Source organism: Lepidochelys kempii, chromosome 23 (genome assembly GCF_965140285.1).
Source record: "Lepidochelys kempii isolate rLepKem1 chromosome 23, rLepKem1.hap1, whole genome shotgun sequence".
NCBI lineage: Eukaryota > Metazoa > Chordata > Testudines > Cheloniidae > Lepidochelys > Lepidochelys kempii.
Genome location: NC_136402.1, coordinates 3480001 through 3501009, shown reverse-complemented (window position 1 = coordinate 3501009; position 21009 = coordinate 3480001). Strand labels below are relative to the sequence as shown.

The 21009-nt window shown below is 55.8% G+C and overlaps 1 protein-coding gene across 3 annotated transcripts in view; it reads left to right on the top strand.

Annotated features, from left to right (window-relative positions):
- Positions 1 to 15383, top strand: part of LRFN1 (leucine rich repeat and fibronectin type III domain containing 1) — a 56019-nt gene extending 40636 nt beyond the window's left edge. For all 3 annotated transcript variants that reach the window (XM_073321758.2, XM_073321756.2, XM_073321757.2), the window contains 2 exons: positions 7772 to 9180; positions 13080 to 15383. In XM_073321758.2, coding sequence (XP_073177859.2) covers positions 7805 to 9180; positions 13080 to 13905 — 2202 coding nt within the window. In that variant the 5' untranslated portion in view covers positions 7772 to 7804 and the 3' untranslated portion in view covers positions 13906 to 15383. The remainder of the gene's footprint in view (positions 1 to 7771; positions 9181 to 13079) is intronic.
- The last annotated feature ends 5626 nt before the right edge of the window (positions 15384 to 21009 follow it).

Here is a 21009-nt window from a genome sequence, read left to right as displayed (position 1 = left end):
AATGAACTCTTAAAATGGGTTAGTTAAACCCTTTGTGGACGCTCTGATTCAGAATTAAAGGGGCCTTAATTCTGTTTAGCTTTATTCAATTCCAAAGCTGCTCCTCGGGGAGGAGCCTTTTGTGCCATCATGGAGAATTCACCCCCACCCCCACCCCCACCCCAGGCTGATGTCTGTGGTATAGGTCCTATGAAATGCAGTCCGCTTCCATCCATCGGGGGACAGCTCCCACTCCCTCCTCTGCCTCGTTACTCCGCTCGCTGGTATATTACGGGATTGGATTATCATGCTTACAGGGTTAGTGCCCATGCCACTGTGCGGAGCAGCTAGCTTCCACTTCTAGCTCGTTGGGCCTTGTGAAAAATTAATGGTCCTATCTCCGGGGCTCAGGGCTGCAGACAGCGGTACGGGCCGGAGAGGGGGCGCACCCCATTCTATTAATGGAAGGATCGGGAAGCCAGGCTGGGTAGAGCAGGGGGTGCTGGGAGTCAGGACACCTGGGTTCTGTTCCTAAATATAGCCCCTGAGAACAGCTGGTGAGGAGGAGGGTGCTTCTGTCCCAGCTCCTCCATAAACAGAGGCGTCAGTGCGGCGGGGCTGTGAACGTGGGCCGGCTAAGATGTGTGTCTAAATGAGCGCCCACGGCTGTGTCCCTGCTGTGCCATCCATTGGCATGGCGCAGCTACCCCCTGTAACGATGCCTGTTCTGGCGGGACCCAACTGAGAGTGCCAATTCTGGACAAATTGCTTCAAGCCGGGCAGTTACAGCCCGAGGCTGGGGTTTTTCCACCTCTAAGGCAAACCAAACCAGCCAGACAGAGAAGACTTTGGTTTTACCCCACTGGCTGACCCAAAGTCACACAAGCAATTCCCTTAGACACTCCAGTTTCCCAGTATGACCACCAGCGCCACTCGTTATGGGGACAAATGGTTATGAAAACCAACACCCCAGTAAAAGAAGAAAGGTTCTCTCGATCCCAAAGGACCAAGCCCCAGACCCAGGTCAATATACAAGTTAGATCTTACTCACAAATCACGCTGTTGCCCATCCTTTAGAATCTAAAATCTAGAGGTTTATTCATAAAAGGAAAAAGACACAGATGAGAGCGAGAATTGGTTACATGAAATCAATTCCATACAGTCCTGGCCAAGTTCTTGGTTCAGGCTTGTCGCAGGGATGGAATAAACGGCAGGTTCAGATCCAGTCTCTGGAGTCCATCCACAGCTGGGATGGGTCTTTCAGTCCTTGGTTCAAAGTTTCAGCGTAGCAAAGTCCCTCCAGAGGTCAGAAGCAGGATTGAAGACAAGATGGAGGAGCTGCAGAAGCCTTTTATAGTCTCTTGCCATGTGGTCTTTCTTTCTTTGTCCCAAAGACAAGCTGCCCAGCACACGGCCTGGAAAAACCTCCGAGTTCTGTCCACAGGCAGGTCCCTGCACACCTTGCTGAGTCCCCAGGCGTGTCTGCCTTCTCTCAGTGGGTCCGTTGTACAGTGGATGGTCCTTAATGGGCCGTCCAGCAGGCTAGGCAGAGCTGAGACCAACTTGTCTGGGGTGTCCCCCAGAAGCAGAGCACAAGTTTGAAATACAGACACTCTAGAACCAATACTTATATCTTTAAATACAAAAACGATACATGCCCTACACGTCATCATAACCAGCCAACCATGACCTTGTCTTAGACACTTTATCTGACCCCCTTTATACAAGATCTGGTGCCACTACGGGACCTTGGTTGCAACAGTGTTCTATACGGTCCCAGTTCAAGTCAATAACGTCACACCCCCGTCTGGGAATTGTCTGTGGGGGTAGAAGAGGGCCTGGATGGACCCCAATAGAGGCACAGCCCCTCAGCACTGCCGGGCCTAGGGCGGGGTTATGCCAGCAGAAAGGCATGGATGGCTCTTGTTTGACACGCAGACCTCCATCACGGCATTTGTAATACCCCGCCACAATAGCAGCCAACCGTGCGCTATGCAACTCGTACCCCCCCACCACAATAAAAGCTCCATTGATGCTCTTTCTGTACCTACCCCCCCCCGCCCCCACAGCCCCGTAATGGGGCAGTGTGCTGGGGTAGCCAGCCATGTACAGTCTGCTGTCTGCCAGCCTAAGAGCCAGGACTCATTGGGATTTCAGCCAGCCTGAGAAATGCCTGGGCCCCACCAAAGGGCAGAGAACGCAGGGGGGCGGGGGCGGGGGCACGAACTATGGGGAGTAAGTGGTGCTGGTCTGGGGGGAGGGGCTCCTGGGAGTCAGGGCTCGGGCCCCGGCGTGGGAACGGGAGTCCGGGAGGCGGGTGAAGAGGCATCTGAGCCGGGTGGAGGAACTGACTGTTTGTTTGCCTGGCCTGTTATCCTGGGAGGGGATTTCACGCTGAGAGTGACCTGGGAAAGACCAAACGCCTGGGGGAGGGGAAACGGAGGCAGGGCGTGCCTGCCCCGCCAGGCTCGGCCAGCAGGGGGTGCACCATGGCAGCTGAGCTTATGACACCCCCACCATAGTAAAAGTCCCAGCCATGCTCTCTGTAGCTCCTATCTTCCCCCCATGATAAGGTGCTGGGAGGGGGCACTCGGATTAGCGGGGTCTGGCTCCCAGTCGTGGGGAGGGGCTGTGGCTGACCAGCTGAGCTTAGCAGGGCAGGGGCTGTAGCCTCTTCCCCCGCCCTCCATTTCTCTCTCTTCCCTGCCATTGCTCGCTCGCTCGCTCGGTGTAATTGAGGCTCTTCTCCTTGGGGAGAGAAAGAGAGATACAGGCTCAGAGCAGGTCGCTGACTTCGATCCACATCTGCCTGGCAACAGCAGGGGTTGTTTTCGTCCGCACACAGGGGCGGTGTTCTAGGGTTTAGATCGGGGTCGGGCAGGAAGCCAGGATTCCTGGGTTCTATTCCTGACTCTGGGAGGGGAGTGGGGTCTAGTGGTTAGAGCAGGGGGGGCTGGGAGCCAGGATGCCTGGGTTCTATCCCTGGTTCTGAGGAGGGGAGGTCTGGTTGGTTAGAGCTAGGGGGCTGGGAGCCAGGACTCCTGGGTTCTATCCCTGGCTCTGGGGTGTGGGGTCTGGTTGGTTAGAGCTGGGGGGACTGGAAGCCAGGACTCCTGGGTTCTATCCCTGGCTCTGGGAGGGGAGTGGGGTCTAGTGGTTAGAGCAGGGGGGCTGGAAGCCAGGACTCCTGGTTTCTATCCCCAGCTCTGGGAGGGGAGTGGCATGTAGAGGTTTGAACCAAGCTAACTGGCTGTCAGGACTCCTGAGTTGCATTCTGGTCTTTCGTGAAACTGCTCGGCATTAAGCAGCTGCTTGAGAGCGGCAGGATGGCGCCAGACTTAGGGCACTAGTGTCTCGGCTTTCCCACTGATGCACCTCCTTGAGCAGCCGCTCCATGCCTCAGTTTCCCCATCAGTACAATGGTGTTCCTGTGGGGATGGGGTAGTGTGAATAAATACACTGCAGCCTGGGAGGTGCTCAGATACTGCAATGATGAGCAGCAGAGGCTCTTACTCATGTCTCGGGTGTGTGACTCCTCTTAGGACGGCAGCTCCCCAGGGGGGTTAAAAACGTGGTGGGGGTGGTGGGATTGTAGGGTATAACGAGCGTTGCTTTCCCCTTTATAAAACACTGAACCATAACGACTCAGGACCCTCCCTCCATTGCAGTTCGTATGGTGCTTTCTTCCCTCCGCCCCTCGAATTGCCTGTGAAACAAGATCATGGTACAGACAGCGGGGACTAGGAATTAGCCCCCCAGTTCTCAAATCGCAGCCAGTTGGAGCGGGGTGGTCAGTGTGTGGCTGAGGGTGAAACTTTCCTCGTCACCTGTGTTGGATTATTATTAAGTGTAGCACCTAAAAGCCCCGGCTATGAGTAGGGTGGGGGGTCCCCCTTCGGGCCGGGCGCTGTGTCAGACCCCGGCCATGACTGGGGAGTCCCCCGTCAGGCCAGGTGCTGTGCCAGATGCCGGCCGAGATCAGACGGGGTCCCCTGTCAGGCTGGGTGCTGCACAGACCCCAAGTGAGAGACAATCCCTGCCCCCAAAGTGCTCACGGTCTTGACAGCTAAAGACTGAGTGGGGAAACTGAGGCAGAGAGTGGCGAGATGACCTGCCCAAGCTCACCCAGCAGAGAAGTGACAGAGACCAGACTGATTTAGTTGGGGTTGGTCTTGCTTTGAGCAGGGGATTGGACTAAGTGACCTCCTGAGGTTTCTTCCAACCCTAATCTTCTCTGATTCTATGACTGGAACCAGGGTACTGAGCATTTCTGCACTGGGTCACAATTTCGCTCAAGTGTAACCTTATTCCACAGCAGCTGCTTGGCCCAGTGTGAAGAGGATGGGACAGGCACGCAGGATGCCTGGGTTCTAATGCTGGCTCTTCTGCTGACTGGCTGCTCGCTACTCTTTCTGTGCCTCAGTTTCCCCAACTTGCAAAATGGAGATGCTGGTGGCAATCTCCTTGGTCAAGGAGATGAGAGCCTACGGTTTGCAGTGGGGCTCCCCTTAGTTTGGTGGGGGTGGATCTGGAAGTTCGTAGATACCCCCATGTGCTAGGCTAGGTGCTTGCAAAGACACCCCCTGCCCCCCGAGGCTTGCGTCTCCAAGGAAAGGCTGGTAACATGACGGGGCCTGCTTGGCAGTGGCCTCACCATGCTGGGGATCCGCAGCTGGGTGGCTGAGATCTCCCTGGCCAGGAGTGTGAGGAGCGGACCTCACAGATGCAGCCAGCCAGGTATGAGAGTCAGGTACCCCTTTACCCGGCCATGGTGCCATCTGGCTGGGAGGTGCGCTGTGGGGTGTGGGCATGAGGACGGGGGTGCTCAGGGACAGCGGGGCCAGGCTGAGGACCTAGAGGGACGGATGGCGTGAAGGAGTGGAGGGGACAGGCTTGTTGCAATGGCCAGAGATTCTGTGATGAGTTTCCAGGCCTCTGCTTTGTGGAGTGGGGGCGGGGGGAGATTCTGGAGTTGGGGGAGACTGGGGTGGGTCCCAGCTACCGCAGTCCCAGTCTCTTCCAGGAGGGGGCGCTGACTCTGATCCAGCCCAGGACAGGGGACTGGCTGGCTCAGGGAATGGTGGGCCTTTAGGAGGCGCCGGCTCTGAGCCTGGGGAGCCCATGGGGGCCAGGGCCGTGTCTGAGCCCCCACGTGTTGGAGCCGGCTCCATCTCCGGGGCCCGGTTCAGTGCCGTCACACTCGGCTGCTCCGGATAAAAGTCACATCGCAGCTGTCAGCCGCGATCCTGTCACCAGCCTGCCTGCCAGGGTGCAGGCTGACAGCGCAGCGCTGGGCCGCGACTAGACGCTTGGGGGTGGGGTGGGGGGAATACTGATGGGTCAAAGCCGCCCTCCCCCCGATGGAGACAGGATGAGAGGCGAGCCAGGTCCCTGAGTGCGGCTGCTTCTCATTGCCCTGGGAGTTTGCATCAGCCCCCCACGCTCCTACTGGGCACCTGAAAGTCACTGGAAAGAGATTGTGTGAGGATATTGGGATACGTGCCTAGAGCATGTTTTTGGGGGGGTCTCCCAGGGTGAGGGTGTGTGCATGGCTCCAGAGGAAGGGTAAGAACCCCACAGTAGCAGATGGGGGGCAATGTGCCCCCCACATTTGGGCTCGTGCTGGTCTCTATTAGCCAGAGAGCGGCGTAAGCCCGGGAGAAGCTGTTTCATCCTTGTCAGCATGAGCTATTCTAATCCCGGCTAGTCTTCATATCTGAGCCATGAGCAATCCCTCCCTGAATCCTGACCTGGGTGGGATTCATGTGGCTGTGAGTTCCACAGGCCAATGGCGTGGCATGTGGAAAGGGACTGGCTTTGAATTTGTCCCCTTTCTGCCCAACATCCCTTCGCCCTTGGGTGACGAGAGGGGGTGAGCTGAAGCTCCTGATCGCCCTTCTCCGCCCCCCCCACCCCCTCGTGGTTTTGTAGCCATCAGTCCTGTCCCTATTTGTCCCTCATGTCAGGGAGTTAACATCTATTTCAGAGAAATGTGAGCAGCGGTGTGACAGGAGGGCTGCACTTGTCCAGAGATCCAACAGTTCTTCCCCACCCCGACAGCCTTGTGAAAAATAGGGGAAACTAAGGCACACATAGGCTTCATAAAAATATGATAGAAAATTCTCACTTTGCCACAGTCCATTGCCCCAGACGTGGGGGAGGTGGGAGACACTCTCTGAAGCGGCTTGGTGAGAGGAATCAAGTCACACCCAAGGCTGAAGAGCATAGTGGGGAAACTGAGGCACTGTGTCTGGGCCACAAGGAACCTTGGATTTGAGGATCTGAAGGTTTCCCAGTTGTTCCTGTTCAAGGGTTTTCTGAAGGGGTGGGGGAGATTTTTTTTTTTTAATGGTGTCTTCACCTCTGATCGTTGACTGGTCTCAAGGCAATTCTATTATTAGGTAGATGACAGTGGTGTGTAGAGGGCCTGACCAAGATTGTTTGTGCTGGGCGGTGACTGAGATTGGGGGGGCAGAGGTGGGGTTGCATTTGTGCACAAAGATCAGCAAATGTCTGTGCCAACGGTGAATTGAGGGGAACATGGGGGCTGAAAGGAACACCCCAACCCACAGGCCCGTGATTAGAAATGGAATTTTGCCCGCTGTATGGACTGATTGATGCCCCGGGGCAGGATATCCGGGCAGGTCAAACTAGACTATCATACCTGGCTTTTCAGACGTTCAAATCTATGAAAAAGGGAGGGAGGGGAGGGGTGATTTTTTCATTTTTTTTTCTGTTTTTGGAGATAGAAATTTTCCAAAAATGATTTTTTTTTCACCAAATGATGGGATATTCTCGCCCCCCCCCCATAAAAATAAAGTTTCTTTGTTTCTTTTTTTTAAAATCCCTTGTTTGAAAATGTCTCATTTTTGGAAAATGGCAAACTGTGCAAAATTTAAAAAAACAACAACCCCCAGCAAACCACAAACAACTGGCCAATAAAACAAAACAGAACAAAAAACCCTTCCAGGTGGGGGGAGGGGAAATGAGGAGGGTGGGGTGGGGGTTTGGAAAATTCCAAGCAAATCACGCATGAGGAAGCAACCCAGTGGGTGTTGGCCGCGTTGTCACCTCTCATGCTTTTATCCCAAGCCTGGCGATGCCTGGTGTTTTTCCTTCAATCGCCAGCTCCCGGAGGCATGAGATCCTGTAAGGATTTAAGTTTTCATTTAAAAATAAGTAAGTTGGTGGTGGCCGAGAAAAACTTGGCAACGGGACCCCTAACATCTCAAAAACCAGGAGGCGACTCACAAAAAGGATCTGCTCTGAAGCTTCGCTTAGGGTAAACCCTCGTGATTTTCGAGCAAGATCTCACGATTTCTCTAGGGGCATGACTCACGATTTCCCACTCCTGGTGACGTTGGGATGCGGCTAGCCACAAAAAGATCCAGGCAGTATCCGTTGGGGGCCCTTTTTTTTTAAGATGATGTCCCCAGAGGGGTCCGTCGGTCACAGGAATCGAACTGGGGGAGGGGGATCTCACAGCTCCACAAGCTGGGGGGGGCACTTGGGCGGGACCTCTGCCATCTGAGCTTTAGAATCCAGAGTGGAGCACAGGGGCTGTTTTATACAAAGATCCTTTGCGCGGCAGTGAGATGCAGCTGTCTCTGGGGTGGGACACAGAGGCTGTTTATACAGGGATCCCTCACCCAGCGCTGAGACGGAGCTGCCCCGAGGGAATGGGCTGCAGCCGCCTGAATGCTTAGACTGGCTAGTAGAGGGGGACAGCGCTTGGGAAGCCATTTGCCGCTGTTGGTTTGTCACCAATGATTTTTGTGCCTCTTGCCCGCAGAGCCCGGGCAGGGAGGAAGCAAGGGCCAGTACCATGGAAAAACTCCTCCTGCCCCTTTTGATGCTCGGCACCATGGCGAACGGTCAGCACTGCCCCGGCCGCTGCATCTGCCAGAACATCTCGCCCACCCTGACCATGCTGTGTGCCAAGACGGGGCTGCTCTTCGTGCCGCCATCCATCGACCGGCGCACGGTGGAGCTGCGGCTGACGGACAACTTCATCACCATCATCCGGCGCAAGGATTTCTCCAACATGACCAACCTGGTGCACCTGACCCTCTCCCGGAACACCATCAGCCAGGTGATGCCCTACGCCTTCTCCGACCTGCGGGCCTTGCGCGCCTTGCATATGAACAGCAACCGGCTGGCCTCCCTCCGCAACGAGCACTTCAAAGGCCTGGGCAACCTCCGGCACCTCATCCTGGGCAACAACCAGATCAGCAACATCCAGCCGGCCTCCTTCGACGAGTTCCTGGCCACCGTGGAGGACCTGGATTTGTCCTACAACAACCTGGAGACGCTGCCGTGGGAGGCCATCGGGCAGATGGTCAGTCTGAACACCCTGACCCTGGATCACAACCTCATCGACCATATCGCCGAGGGCACCTTCTCCCAGCTCCACAAGCTGGTGCGTTTGGACATGACCTCCAACCGGCTGCAGAAGCTGCCCCCGGACAACCTCTTCCTCCGGGCTCAGGTGCTGGCGAACGTCCGGGGCTCCCACCCGTCCACCTTGACCATCAGCTTCGGAGGCAACCCCTTGCATTGCAACTGCGAGCTGCTCTGGCTCCGGCGCCTGACGCGGGAGGACGACCTGGAGACCTGCGCCTCTCCCGAGCACCTGATGGATAAGTACTTCTGGTCCATCCCCGAGGAGGAGTTCATCTGCGAGCAGCCCCTCATCACACGCCAGTATTCCTCCAAGGCCTTCATCATGGAGGGCCAGGGAGTCAGCCTCAAGTGCAAGGCGGTGGGAGACCCCGACCCCTCCATCCACTGGATCGCGCCCGATGGCAAGATGATCCACAACACCACCCGCGCCACTGTCCACGACAACGGCACGCTGGAGGTGCACATCACCACGCTCAAGGACAACGGGGTCTTCACCTGCATCGCATCCAATGCCGCCGGCGAAGCCACCGCCCCCGTGGAGGTCTGCATCGTGCCGCTGCCCTTGCTGGTCAACAACACGGGCCACATGAAGGAGCCCGACCCCGGCTCGTCCGACATCACCACCTCCGCCAAGTCGGGTGCCAATGACACCAAGAACCACCTGGAGAAGAAGATTGTGGCGGCTGAGCTCACCTCCACCTCGGTGGTGATCCACTGGCCCTCGGAGCGGCACATTCCCGGCATCCGCATGTACCAGATTCAGTATAACAGCTCCCTGGATGACTCGCTGGTGTACAGGTGAGGGCTGGGCTGGCGGATGGAGTCCATGGGCCATCAGCAGGGCTGGAACCAGGGGCATTAGAAGCAGGTGCTAAGGAAGAGTCACTGGTGGCAGTAGTAGGTTGTTATCCTCTTAATAGCACCCCCAGCTTGTACGCACCACTTAACGAGTGGGCGATGCACCAGGTGTAACTGAAGCCTGGCCTCTCTCACCCCCGGGTAGCCCCACTGGCCTCAGTGCAGCCAGAGGCAGAGGAAGGGTAGGAGAGGGGCCGGATATGGACAGACTCTGCTCACTAGCTCCCAGCCTGCACTGCCCTGTGGGGGTCTCTCTCAGTTCTGCCCTTGGGGAAATTCTGGGGGAAGCATCACAGCCATGAAACTGGCTGGAAATTTCCGTGGGTGGGGGATGCGGGGAGAGAGCTGTGGATCACCCCAATGCCAGGGCGAACCCAGGCCAGGAGCAACAATGCTGCAGGGAAGGAGGGGGCAGGGCAGAGGGCTTTGAGCGCCAATTATCTGGCTCCATATAATTAGGTTTCCCAGAGTGACAGGTTCAAATCCCACCGCCGCTGCCTCAATTTCCACAGCTTACAAGATGCTAAAGGTCTGGCACAGCTTTGCTTCAGATCCAAGCCTCTCTGCCCAAGATTCCCCCTTCCTTGTGCACCTGGCTGTCGCCCTCCACCCCAGAGGTGGCTGCATTCCAGTAGCACGATCCTGGCTAGCCTTGGGCTTTGGGGTGAATGGCAACCGAACCCTTTGGTCATCACCAGTAGCAAGCCTGGCCACGCGGCTGGAATCTGTTTCAGGGCATGGCGGGGTTTCCAGTCCAGCGAGGTGCAGAATCCGGGCCCTGTGACTCCATTCCTGTGGGATTACCAACTGCTGGGTCAGCAGGGTGTGGGAGCGGGAGGCAGGGGGCATAGGGCAGGGAGTTAATGGAGGGAAATTACAAAGGGGTAATGGCTCCCTCTGCAGCCTTTGAAAACAGGGACAGCAGAGAGTGTGTGTCTGTGTTATAAGCCATTGCTCATTGCTTAGTGTGTGTGTGAGCTATTACCCTGTGCGGGTGTGTCTGTGCGTTATAAGCCATTTCTCAATGTGTGTGAGCTCCCCAGTGTGTGTGTGTGCATGCATGTGAGCCACTCCTGTGCGCACACGTGTTTTGTGACACTCTTGTGTGTGTGACATTACTCTTTGTGCGTAGGTAAGTGCAGGAGTTGCTTCCCCTGCTGCGGAGATGCAGCCGCCTTTGGGGTGGGGCATCACAACTGTTTATACAAAGATCCTGTGCTCAGCAGTGAGATGCAGCTGCCTCTAGGGTGAGGCACGGGGGCTGTCACGGACCACAAGTAGAGCTGTACAAATAACAGATTTTTTGGTTTGCTGGCAGGTTCAAAAAAATTGGGGGGCGGGGGGGAAATTGATTCCGGACCAACTGAAATTAAAATGTGTTTTGAATTTTTCAGCAAACCAAAAAAATCATGGCCGGTCAAAGAAACCATTTTCTTTCAAAAGGGAGGGCTTCTTATTGTAGGTTTTAAATTTGGCAGAAATTTTCAAGCGAAAGGTCAAAAAAGAAAAGACAATTATAGCCTCTTCGGAATTATTATTACTACTTCGCGGATGTTCAGGACACAAACAGGCCGGCGAAACTGGCCCAAACCCAGCACTCCCCTGAACCTGAATTTTTTATTGCTATTAGGCGATTATGGTAGCACTGAAGGTCCCAGCCCATAACTAGGCCTCCCATTGTGCCAGGTGCTGTACATTTTATTACTATTAGGTGTATTATGAACATAAGAACATAAGAACGACCAGACCCAAAGGTCCATCAAGCCCAATATCCTGTCTTCCGACAGTGGCCAGTGCCAGGTGTCCCAGAGGGAATGAACAGACAGGTTATCATTAAGTGATCCAGCCCCTATCGCCCATTCCCAGCTTCTGGCAAACAGAGGCTTGGGACACCGTCCCTGCCCATTCTGGCTAATAGCTATTGATGGACCTATCCCCCATGAATCTATCTAACTCCCTTTTGAACCCCATCATAGTATTGGCCTTCACAACACCCTCTGGCAAGGAGTTCCACAGGTTGACAGTGTGTTGCGTGAAAAAATACTTTCTTGTGTTTATTTTAAACCTGCTGCCTATTAATTTAATTTGATGGCCCCTTGTTCTTGCATTATGAGGAGGAGTAAATAACACTTCCTGATTTACTTTCTCTACACCACTCGTGATTTTATAGACCTCTATCACATCCCCCCTTAGTCGCCTCTTTTCCAAGCTGAAAAGTCCCAGTCTTATTGATCTCTCCTCATACAGAAGCTGTTCCATCCCCCTAATCATTTTTGTTGCCCTTTTCTGAACCTTTTCCAATTCCAATATATCTCTTTTGAGATGGGGCGACCACATCTGCATGCAGGATTCAAGGTGTGGGCGAACCATGGATTTATATAGAGGCAACATGATATTTTCTGTCCTATTCTCTCTCCCTTTCCTGATGATTCCCAACATCCTGTTGGCTTTTTCGACGGCCGCTGCACATTGAGTGGATGTTTTCAGAGAACTCTCCACACTGACTCCAAGATCTCTTTCTGGGGTGGTAACAGCTCATTTAGACCCCATCATTGTATATGTAGAGTTGGGATTACACTTTCCAGTGTGCATTACTTTGCATTTATCAACATTAAATTTCATCTGCCATTTTGTTGCCCAGTCCCCCAGTTTTGAGAGATCCTTTTGTAGCTCTTCGCACTCTGCCTGGGACTTAACTATCTTCAGCAGTTTTGTATCATCTGCAAATTTTGCCACCTCACTGTTTACCCGTTTTCCCAGATCATTTATGAATATGTTGAATAGGACTGGGCCCAGTACAGACCCCTGGAGGACACCACTATTTACCTCTCTCCATTCTGAAAACTGACCATTTATTCCTACCCTTTGTTTCCTGTCTTTTAACCAGTTACCGATCCATGAGAGCACCTGCCCTCTTATCCCATGACTGCTTATTTTGCTTAAGAGCGTTTGGTGAGGGACCTTGTCAAAGGGTTTCTGAAAATCTAAATACACTGTATACACTGGATCTCCTTTGTCCACATGCTTGTTGACCCCCTCAAAGAATTCTAGTAGACTGGTGAGGCCTGATTTCCCTAAATAAAAACCATGTTGACTATTTCCCAACAAATTAGGTTCATCTCTGTGTCTGACAATTTTGTTCTTTACTGTAGTTTCAGCCAGTTTGCTCAGTACTGAAGTCAGGTTTACCGGCCCGTAGTTGCCGGGATCACCTCTGGAGCCCTTCTTAAAAATTGGCGTCACATTAGCTACCCTCCAGTCGTCTGGTACAGAAGCTGATTTAAATGATAGGTTACAGATGACAGTTAATGTCATGGTAGGAGTCCTAGTTGTGGGCCAGGGCCCTATTGTGCTAGGTGCTGTACATTTTATTGCTATTAGGTGTATTATGATAGCACCTAGGCACTCTAGTTATGGGGTTGGAGCCTTGGTTCTGCCCATAATACACCTAATAGCAATAAAATGTACATTACGGCAGCACAGAAGGTCCTGCCCCATAAATAGAGTGCCTAGGTGCTACCGTAGCACCCCTAATAGTGATAAAATATACAGCACCTTGCACAATGGGGTCCTAGCCCATAACTAGGGGTCCTGTTGTGCCAGGAGCTGTACATTTTATCACTATTAGGGGGGTGTCACAGTAGCACCTGGCACTCTTAGTTATGGACCAGGACCCTACGGCGCAAGATGTTGTACGAACACAGAGCAGGAAGATGGTCACTACCCCAGAGAGCTTTATGAGGTTAGGGTTATATCCCTAGGATGTGCCAGGGGGCTGAGGCCTGGGCTACGGGGCAAGGGGCTGTCCCAGCAATTAACCAGTGTCTCCCCTCTCCCAGGATGATCCCCCCGTCCAGCCGGGCCTTCCTGGTGAACGACCTGGCGGCGGGGCGGGCCTACGACCTGTGTGTGCTGGCCGTCTACGACGACGGGGTGACGGCGCTGACGGCCACCAGGGTGGTGGGCTGCGTCCAGTTCACCACAGAGGGCGAGACGGCCCAGTGCCACGCCCTGCACACCCAGTTCCTGGGCGGCACCATGATCATCATCATCGGCGGGATCATCGTCGCCTCCGTCCTGGTCTTCATCATCATCCTCATGATCCGCTACAAGGTCCACGGCGGGCACGAGGGGCCCAAGAAAGCCAAGGTCAGCAACGTCTACTCCCAGACCAACGGCGGGCAGCCCCCGGCCTCCAAGCCCGCCGAGGACAAATACGAGACCTTCCAGGAGGCGAGGCCTAAGGAGGCGGGGCCTATGGAGGCGGAGCCCAAGAAGGACACGCCCGTCACCCCCGAACCGGACAAGAGAGACCCCAAGCCAGGTGCAGACCTCCAGACTGTGGCCCTGCTGTCCTCGGAGGAGGGCCAGCCCGAAAGCAGCGTGACCAGCTCCTTGGGTCTCCTCCGGGACAGTGGGCCGGGCGGCCAGCACCGGGCCACGCTGGGCAGCGTGGGCCTCTTTCCCCGGGAGCTGTCGAGGACTCACCACCACCGTCACTCCTTCGACGGGGACTATTCTCTGTTTCAGAGCCACAGCTACCCGCGCCGGGCACGGACAAAACGGCACATGTCCACGTCCCAGCTGAACGCGGAGGGCTGCCCGCTGAGCCAACGCCGGGTCACCTTCAGCAGCACCGAGTGGATGCTGGAGAGCACCGTCTGAGACGGGCCCCGGGGCGGGCTGCGGGGGTGGCAATTTCGTCGGGCCCACGGGGCGCACGACCAGTTCCCCGGGGGCTTGGAGGGGACGGCTCCGGTTTCACCCACCCGCCCCAGACGGGGGGTCCTGCGCCGATCCCGCCGATGCCGGCTCTCTTCCGCTGCGGTGCCTTAAAGAGCAGAGACGGAGGACGGAGACTGAAAACACCACCCGACGGACGGAGCGAACGCAAGCATTTGGGCAAGGAGGGGACGGTCCGGCTGCAGGGAGAGGAAGGGGTGTGGGGGGGCTGTTTCCAGAGACCCCCCTCCACCCCATCTGCGCCGGGCGGCAGGGGAAGGACAGAGCAGGACTAGCAAAGACAAATGCACAGATGACACGAAATTACAAAGATCCTTTTACCTTGAGTAAATCTTTATGCATTAATAATTGTCCGGGATGGGGGGCGGAGCAGAGTTTAGTTCCAAAATAAACCTATTTCCCCCTGCCCCCCCCAAGTGTTTCTGGGAAGGGGGCGACAGGCACCTGCTCCCCGACACAGACTGTGGGGGGCCTATTTATTGTATCTGGCTGGTCTAGATCATTTTCTGTGTTCAGTGTATTCAGTATCGAAAAAGTCATCGCCCTTTTCCCTGTTATTCCAAACTGGACCCCATTCTAGCAAACTCCCCCCTACACCCCGTGCCCTCCCCTTCCATCCACCCCAGCCCCCCAGCAGTACCCCATTCCCCCACCATCCCTCCACAACCTGCCCAACCCCTAGAGCCATCCCCCACCATCTCTCCCAGCCCCCCAGCAGTACCCCATTCCCCATCCTTCCCCCAACCTCCCCAGCTGTACCCCATTCCCCATCCATCCACCCAGACCCCCCCAGTGGTACCCCATTCATCATCCTTTTCCCAACCTCCCCAGCTGTACCCCATTCCCCATCCATCCACCCAGCCCCCCCCAGTGGTACCCCATTCATCATCCTTTTCCCAACCTCCACAGCTGTACCCCATTCCTCTCCATCCACCCCAGCTCCCACAGCTGTACCCCATCCCTCATCCATCCCCCCACCCCCACAGCTGTACCCCATTCCTTTCCATCCCCCCATCCCCCACAGTGGTACCCCATTCCCCATCCTTCCCCCAACCTCCCCAGCTGTACCCCATTCACTTCCATCCACCCAGCTCCCACAGCTGTACCCCATTCCTCTCCATCCACCCCAGCTCCCATAGCTGTAACCCATTCCCCATCCATCCCCTAACCCCTCCACCGTACCCCATTTCCCATCATCCTTCCCCCATCATGACTTTTTAAAAGGAAAATGCTGTTTGAGTATCGAACACAAGTTTTTACATTAAAAACCTGTGCCCTCTGCCCCCTGAACCTCCTTATTTCCTCATCCCTCCCCGATCCCTCTCCCCCCCACTGTCCCCTTTTGGGGCATGGCCCCCCCTTTTCAGGAGGTGATTAAAACCTTTTATGTGTGAACTGCAGCGGGGTCTGGCCTGTGTCTGTCATGTCAGGGGTGGGGGCTGGAGGCAGAGTGGGGGGGGCAGGCGCAGAGAGCAAGGCGGGGGAGGGGATGGGGGTGGTGCCCAGACAGGGCGAGGGGGGGCACAGATGGAAAAGGTGGGCGTCGGAGAGCAGGTGTCTGAGGGCAAATCCATCAGTGGTGTGGGGGTGACGAGAGACCAGCTGGGATCCAGGCAGGTTGGGGGCGGGGGGTAACCTGGGTGCTGGGGGGCTACAGGTGGGCTACTGAGGCCTTTGGGGCTATGGAAATATATGCAAATGTTACTAATTAACAAGCCCAAGAGCCGAGCAAAGAGGGGAGGGCGGAGCCGGTTCTTTTGGACCCTGTCGGCTACATCGTTTGCTGCCCATCTCGCGACCCACCGGCTCCGGTCCCGTCCTGCCCGCCTGGCGGAGACAGGATGAGCCCAGAACGGCACGTCCATGAACATGGAATTAGTAGCCGGAAGGGCCCTCCCCGCATAGCCAGTGCCCCTGCCCCACTCCCCACAGCACCCCCTGCTGGGACAGGCCAGCACTGGAGCAGCTGGGAGCTCCCCCCATAGCCAGTGCCCCTGCCCCACTCCCCACAGCGCCCCCTGCTGGGACAGGCCAGCACTGGAGCAGCTGGGAGCTCCCCCCACACCCAGCTCTTGCCCCACTCCCCACAGCGCCCCCTGCTGGGAGAGGCCAGGACTGCAGTAGCTGGGAGCTCCCCCCATAGCCAGTGCCCCTGCCCCACTCCCCACAGCGCCCCCTGCTGGGACAGGCCAGCACTGGAGCAGCTGGGAGCTCCCCCCACACCCAGCTCTTGCCCCACTCCCCACAGCGCCCCCTGCTGGGAGAGGCCAGGACTGCAGCAGCTGGGAGTCCCCCCACAGTGGCTGGGCACTGACCCCGCTCGCTGGGCGCAGGAAAGCTGCTGGGGGAGGAAGATGGGTGGAGCCGGGGGGAGGTTGCCACGTTGAAGGAAGGGCCAGGAAGGTGCCCCTGGCCTGTGCGCCCGCCCCAGAACTCAGCCTCCCCTGGGCCGGGAAGGGGGCAGGGCACCGGGGACACCCTGTGAAATTACAGTCGCTGTGAAGATACAGCCGGTGAAGGGCAGAGCCGACGTGTGTGTGTGTGTGTGTGTGTGTGTGTGTGTGTGTGTACCGATTGGGGCAGTGTGTGTGTGTGTGTGTGTGTGTGTGTACCGATTGGGGCAGTGTGTGTGTGTGTGTGTGTGTGTGTGTGTACCGATTGGGGCAGTGTGTGTGTGTGTGTGTGTGTGTGTGTACCGATTGGGGCAGTGTGTGTGTGTGTGTGTGTGTGTGTGTGTGTGTACCGATTGGGGCAGTGTGTGTGTGTGTGTGTGTGTGTGTGTGTGTGTGTGTGTACCGATTGGGGCAGTGTGTGTGTGTGTGTGTGTGTGTGTGTGTGTGTACCGATTGGGGCAGTGTGTGTGTGTGTGTGTGTGTGTGTGTGTGTGTACCGATTGGGGCAGTGTGTGTGTGTGTGTGTGTGTGTGTGTGTGTGTGTGTGTACCGATTGGGGCAGTGTGTGTGTGTGTGTGTGTGTGTGTGTGTGTGTACCGATTGGGGCAGTGTGTGTGTGTGTGTGTGTGTGTACCGATTGGGGCAGTGTGTGTGTGTGTGTGTGTGTGTACCGATTGGGGCAGTGTGTGTGTGTGTGTGTGTGTGTGTGTGTGTGTACCGATTGGGGCAGTGTGTGTGTGTGTGTGTGTGTGTGTGTGTGTGTGTGTGTACCGATTGGGGCAGTGTGTGTGTGTGTGTGTGTGTGTGTGTGTGTACCGATTGGGGCAGTGTGTGTGTGTGTGTGTGTGTGTGTGTACCGATTGGGGCAGTGTGTGTGTGTGTGTGTGTGTGTGTGTACCGATTGGGGCAGTGTGTGTGTGTGTGTGTGTGTGTGTGTGTGTGTGTACCGATTGGGGCAGTGTGTGTGTGTGTGTGTGTGTGTGTGTGTGTGTACCGATTGGGGCAGTGTGTGTGTGTGTGTGTGTGTGTGTGTGTGTGTACCGATTGGGGCAGTGTGTGTGTGTGTGTGTGTGTGTACCGATTGGGGCAGTGTGTGTGTGTGTGTGTGTGTGTGTGTGTGTGTGTACCGATTGGGGCAGTGTGTGTGTGTGTGTGTGTGTGTGTGTGTGTGTACCGATTGGGGCAGTGTGTGTGTGTGTGTGTGTGTGTGTGTGTGTACCGATTGGGGCAGTGTGTGTGTGTGTGTGTGTGTGTGTGTGTGTACCGATTGGGGCAGTGTGTGTGTGTGTGTGTGTGTGTGTGTGTGTGTGTGTACCGATTGGGGCAGTGTGTGTGTGTGTGTGTGTGTGTGTGTGTGTGTGTGTACCGATTGGGGCAGTGTGTGTGTGTGTGTGTGTGTGTGTGTGTGTGTGTGTGTGTGTACCGATTGGGGCAGTGTGTGTGTGTGTGTGTGTGTGTGTGTGTACCGATTGGGGCAGTGTGTGTGTGTGTGTGTGTGTGTGTGTACCGATTGGGGCAGTGTGTGTGTGTGTGTGTGTGTGTGTGTGTGTGTACCGATTGGGGCAGTGTGTGTGTGTGTGTGTGTGTGTGTGTGTGTGTGTACCGATTGGGGCAGTGTGTGTGTGTGTGTGTGTGTGTGTACCGATTGGGGCAGTGTGTGTGTGTGTGTGTGTGTGTGTGTGTGTGTGTGTACCGATTGGGGCAGTGTGTGTGTGTGTGTGTGTGTGTGTACCGATTGGGGCAGTGTGTGTGTGTGTGTGTGTGTGTGTACCGATTGGGGCAGTGTGTGTGTGTGTGTGTGTGTGTGTACCGATTGGGGCAGTGTGTGTGTGTGTGTGTGTGTGTGTGTGTACCGATTGGGGCAGTGTGTGTGTGTGTCTTAGGAGTAGTGTTTGTGAGTTTGCCTGCACACAGGCAGTAGGGGATGCGTTGCACGGTGCTGATCAGCTCCCGCGTGTCCTGGGGGCTGTGTCAGCCAGCCAGGTTCTGCCCCCCTGGCCTGCCCAGCCTGTCCAGCTCTCAGCGCTGCCGTCACTCTCTCCCCCGCCCCCCAAGCCGCACGGTGCAGTGCCAGGCCGCAGAGCCTGGATGGCAGGCTGAGCGGCCGGAGCAGCTGGATGAGCAAGGCACGGGAGCTCCCCGGAGAGCCCAGCTCCTTGCATTTTATGGGACGCTGAGCAGTTCACTGAAGCCATTGGCAGATGCAACAAGAAGAGCTCCTACAACGTGCCTGTGAGTCAGTCTCTGATCTGGCCTTAATCCCGCCCCCCCACCGCCGCCCATCTTTCCCATAACTTTAGTCCAATCCACCCAGCTAACAACCCTTCTTGCTGTGAATTCTTTCTTCCCTTTTTTCCAATTGCTCATAACTTTCCCAAGTGTTTCCCATCCAGGCGGCAGGTTTCCATGCGCCGGGGTGGAAAGTTCTCAGGCAATCAGCCCGGCTGCTTTTGGGTTAGTCTAAAGAGAGACACCCCCCCCCCGCCACCCCCAAAAAAAACCCTACCCACACTACCATTGGAAAGACTTCCCTGGGTTCACTCAGAAGCAGCTGAGGACAAACGTCAAACTTGTCTTGTCTGGTAGATCTCACCAGGAAGATTAAAAAACAAGCCCAGCTTGGTAAGATATTTAGGTCACAAGATCCCAGCTCCTGGTCTTTTTTTGGGTCAGGGCAACCTGATGCGACCTCCGACATCTCAACATGACACCACCCCATTGTGATGTGACATTGTAACTTTTCGTTGGCTCAATGCACAGATGACTAATCCCTGATGAACTGGCTTTGACTAATTTCCAGGAAGTGAAATACAGGACTCAGTGTGACCCCTGTCTGGTTCTTTTATACGTTTGTGATGTCTTGGCGATTATGGGAAGGCCAAGAACAATTACCAGTGAGAAGCCAGTAAAAGAGATCAGAGGCTTCCATGCAAATGAGCTAATTAGTATGCTAATGATGCACCATAATGAGCTCATTATTGTGGTAATTAGCTTGCTGCTATGCTAATGAGGGGCTACAGTAAGCACCTTGTTGCAATTAGCTTGTTATGATAAAGAGGCTCATTGTTATGTTAATGATTTGCCATGATAATTAACTTATTACGGAAACAAGCTCGTTATTATTATTATTGGCTTACCACCAATAGCTAAACCATGCTGGAAATGTATAAAATCTTCAAGAAATAATTAGCTGGCTCAGGGGGCGGGGAATGGGATATAAGGCCTTTCCCCTCTAGGGGGAGCTGGCTGGAGGGGATGGGAATAAGGATTCCTGGGTTCTATTCCCATCTCCGTGAGGAGCATGCAATGGAGCTAGCAGGTCGGTGGGATCCTGGACTCCTGGGTTCCCCTCTGAGCAGGCACATTGCCTGGAGGAACCAGCTCAGTACCTGATGACCTGGGGGCCAATCCGTCCCTCCTGGCTGTGTGAGCAGAGAAAGGGCGTAGTCGGCTTGGGGGCGTGAGCGAAGGCCGCGGCGGAGAACCAAACCGCAGGCGGAGCCCAGCGCTGCAGCCTGGATTAGGGCGAGGTGACGAAGACATGGAGCTTGAGGGAGATTTGGAAAGGCTGGTTTGGGGGATGCCCGGGGGCCATACGCCAGCAATGGCCCTTGAGCCCCAGCCAGCCACAAACCCCCAATGCCTGGCGGGAGCACCCTGTGGTCACGGGGCTGGCACTACTGGGGTGGGAGGACACAGGCTCAGGCTCAGGAGAGTTTCCCATCAGAGCTGCTCCCTCTGACGCCTGGTCCCGTGACCTGACAATCAAGGGCTGCTACAGTGCGGCCTAGTGGACAGAGCACTGCACTCAGACTCAGCAGCATCTGCTCCTAGCGCTGCCACTGGCCTGCTGGGTGAACTTGTCCCTGTCCTGCTCCGTGCCTCAGTTTCCCCAGCGATAAAAGGGGGCTAATGATCCATTGTAAAGCGCTACGGATGCTCTAATCATAAGAGCCAGGGATTCTTACCGTCCTCCCACTTCCCACAGTCGCCCCCCCTGCCCTGTCCTCCTGCTACTGTCCCACAATGCATCACTTCCGACCCCTCCAGTTACTGCACCCCCTGCAGTGCCGTGGAAGTGTTGCAACTGTGTCGTTGGTCCCAGGGAAGCAGAGAGACAAGATGCGGCGAGGCAATGTCTCTTGCTGGCTCAGCAGCCGGCGGGGATGGAGACAAAAGTCCCGGCTTGCGCAGAGCTCGTCTGACACGCTGGGAAGGGCACGGGTTGGCTGGCATGCCGGAGGTACTGTCTGCAGCAGGGGCTTCTACGTCGTGAGCTAATCAGCCAGGGGGCTGGTGCTGGACCAGGCTCAAATCATCCGTGGATCTGGGCCCGGTAACCCACCCGCCCCAGGGGGTCACGGAAAGATCCTGGCCAGCTCGCCCAACCAAATGCTTCCCCGCAATGATCCGTCCTGACGGGAGAAGGGACCCCAGGAGCCGGGTGAGGGAAGGCAGGAGAAGAGACCTGGCTTCCCTAGGATCAAAGCTCAGTTCCCAACGGGGTGGCGATCTCGGCAGCGCGAGACCCAGCGGCCGGAAGTTCAAGCCAATCTGACCGGTGAAGGTGAGTAACCGGCGGAGCCCGCGTCTTGAGTCCATCAAACCCTGACGGGAGGAGGCTTTGGCCCTG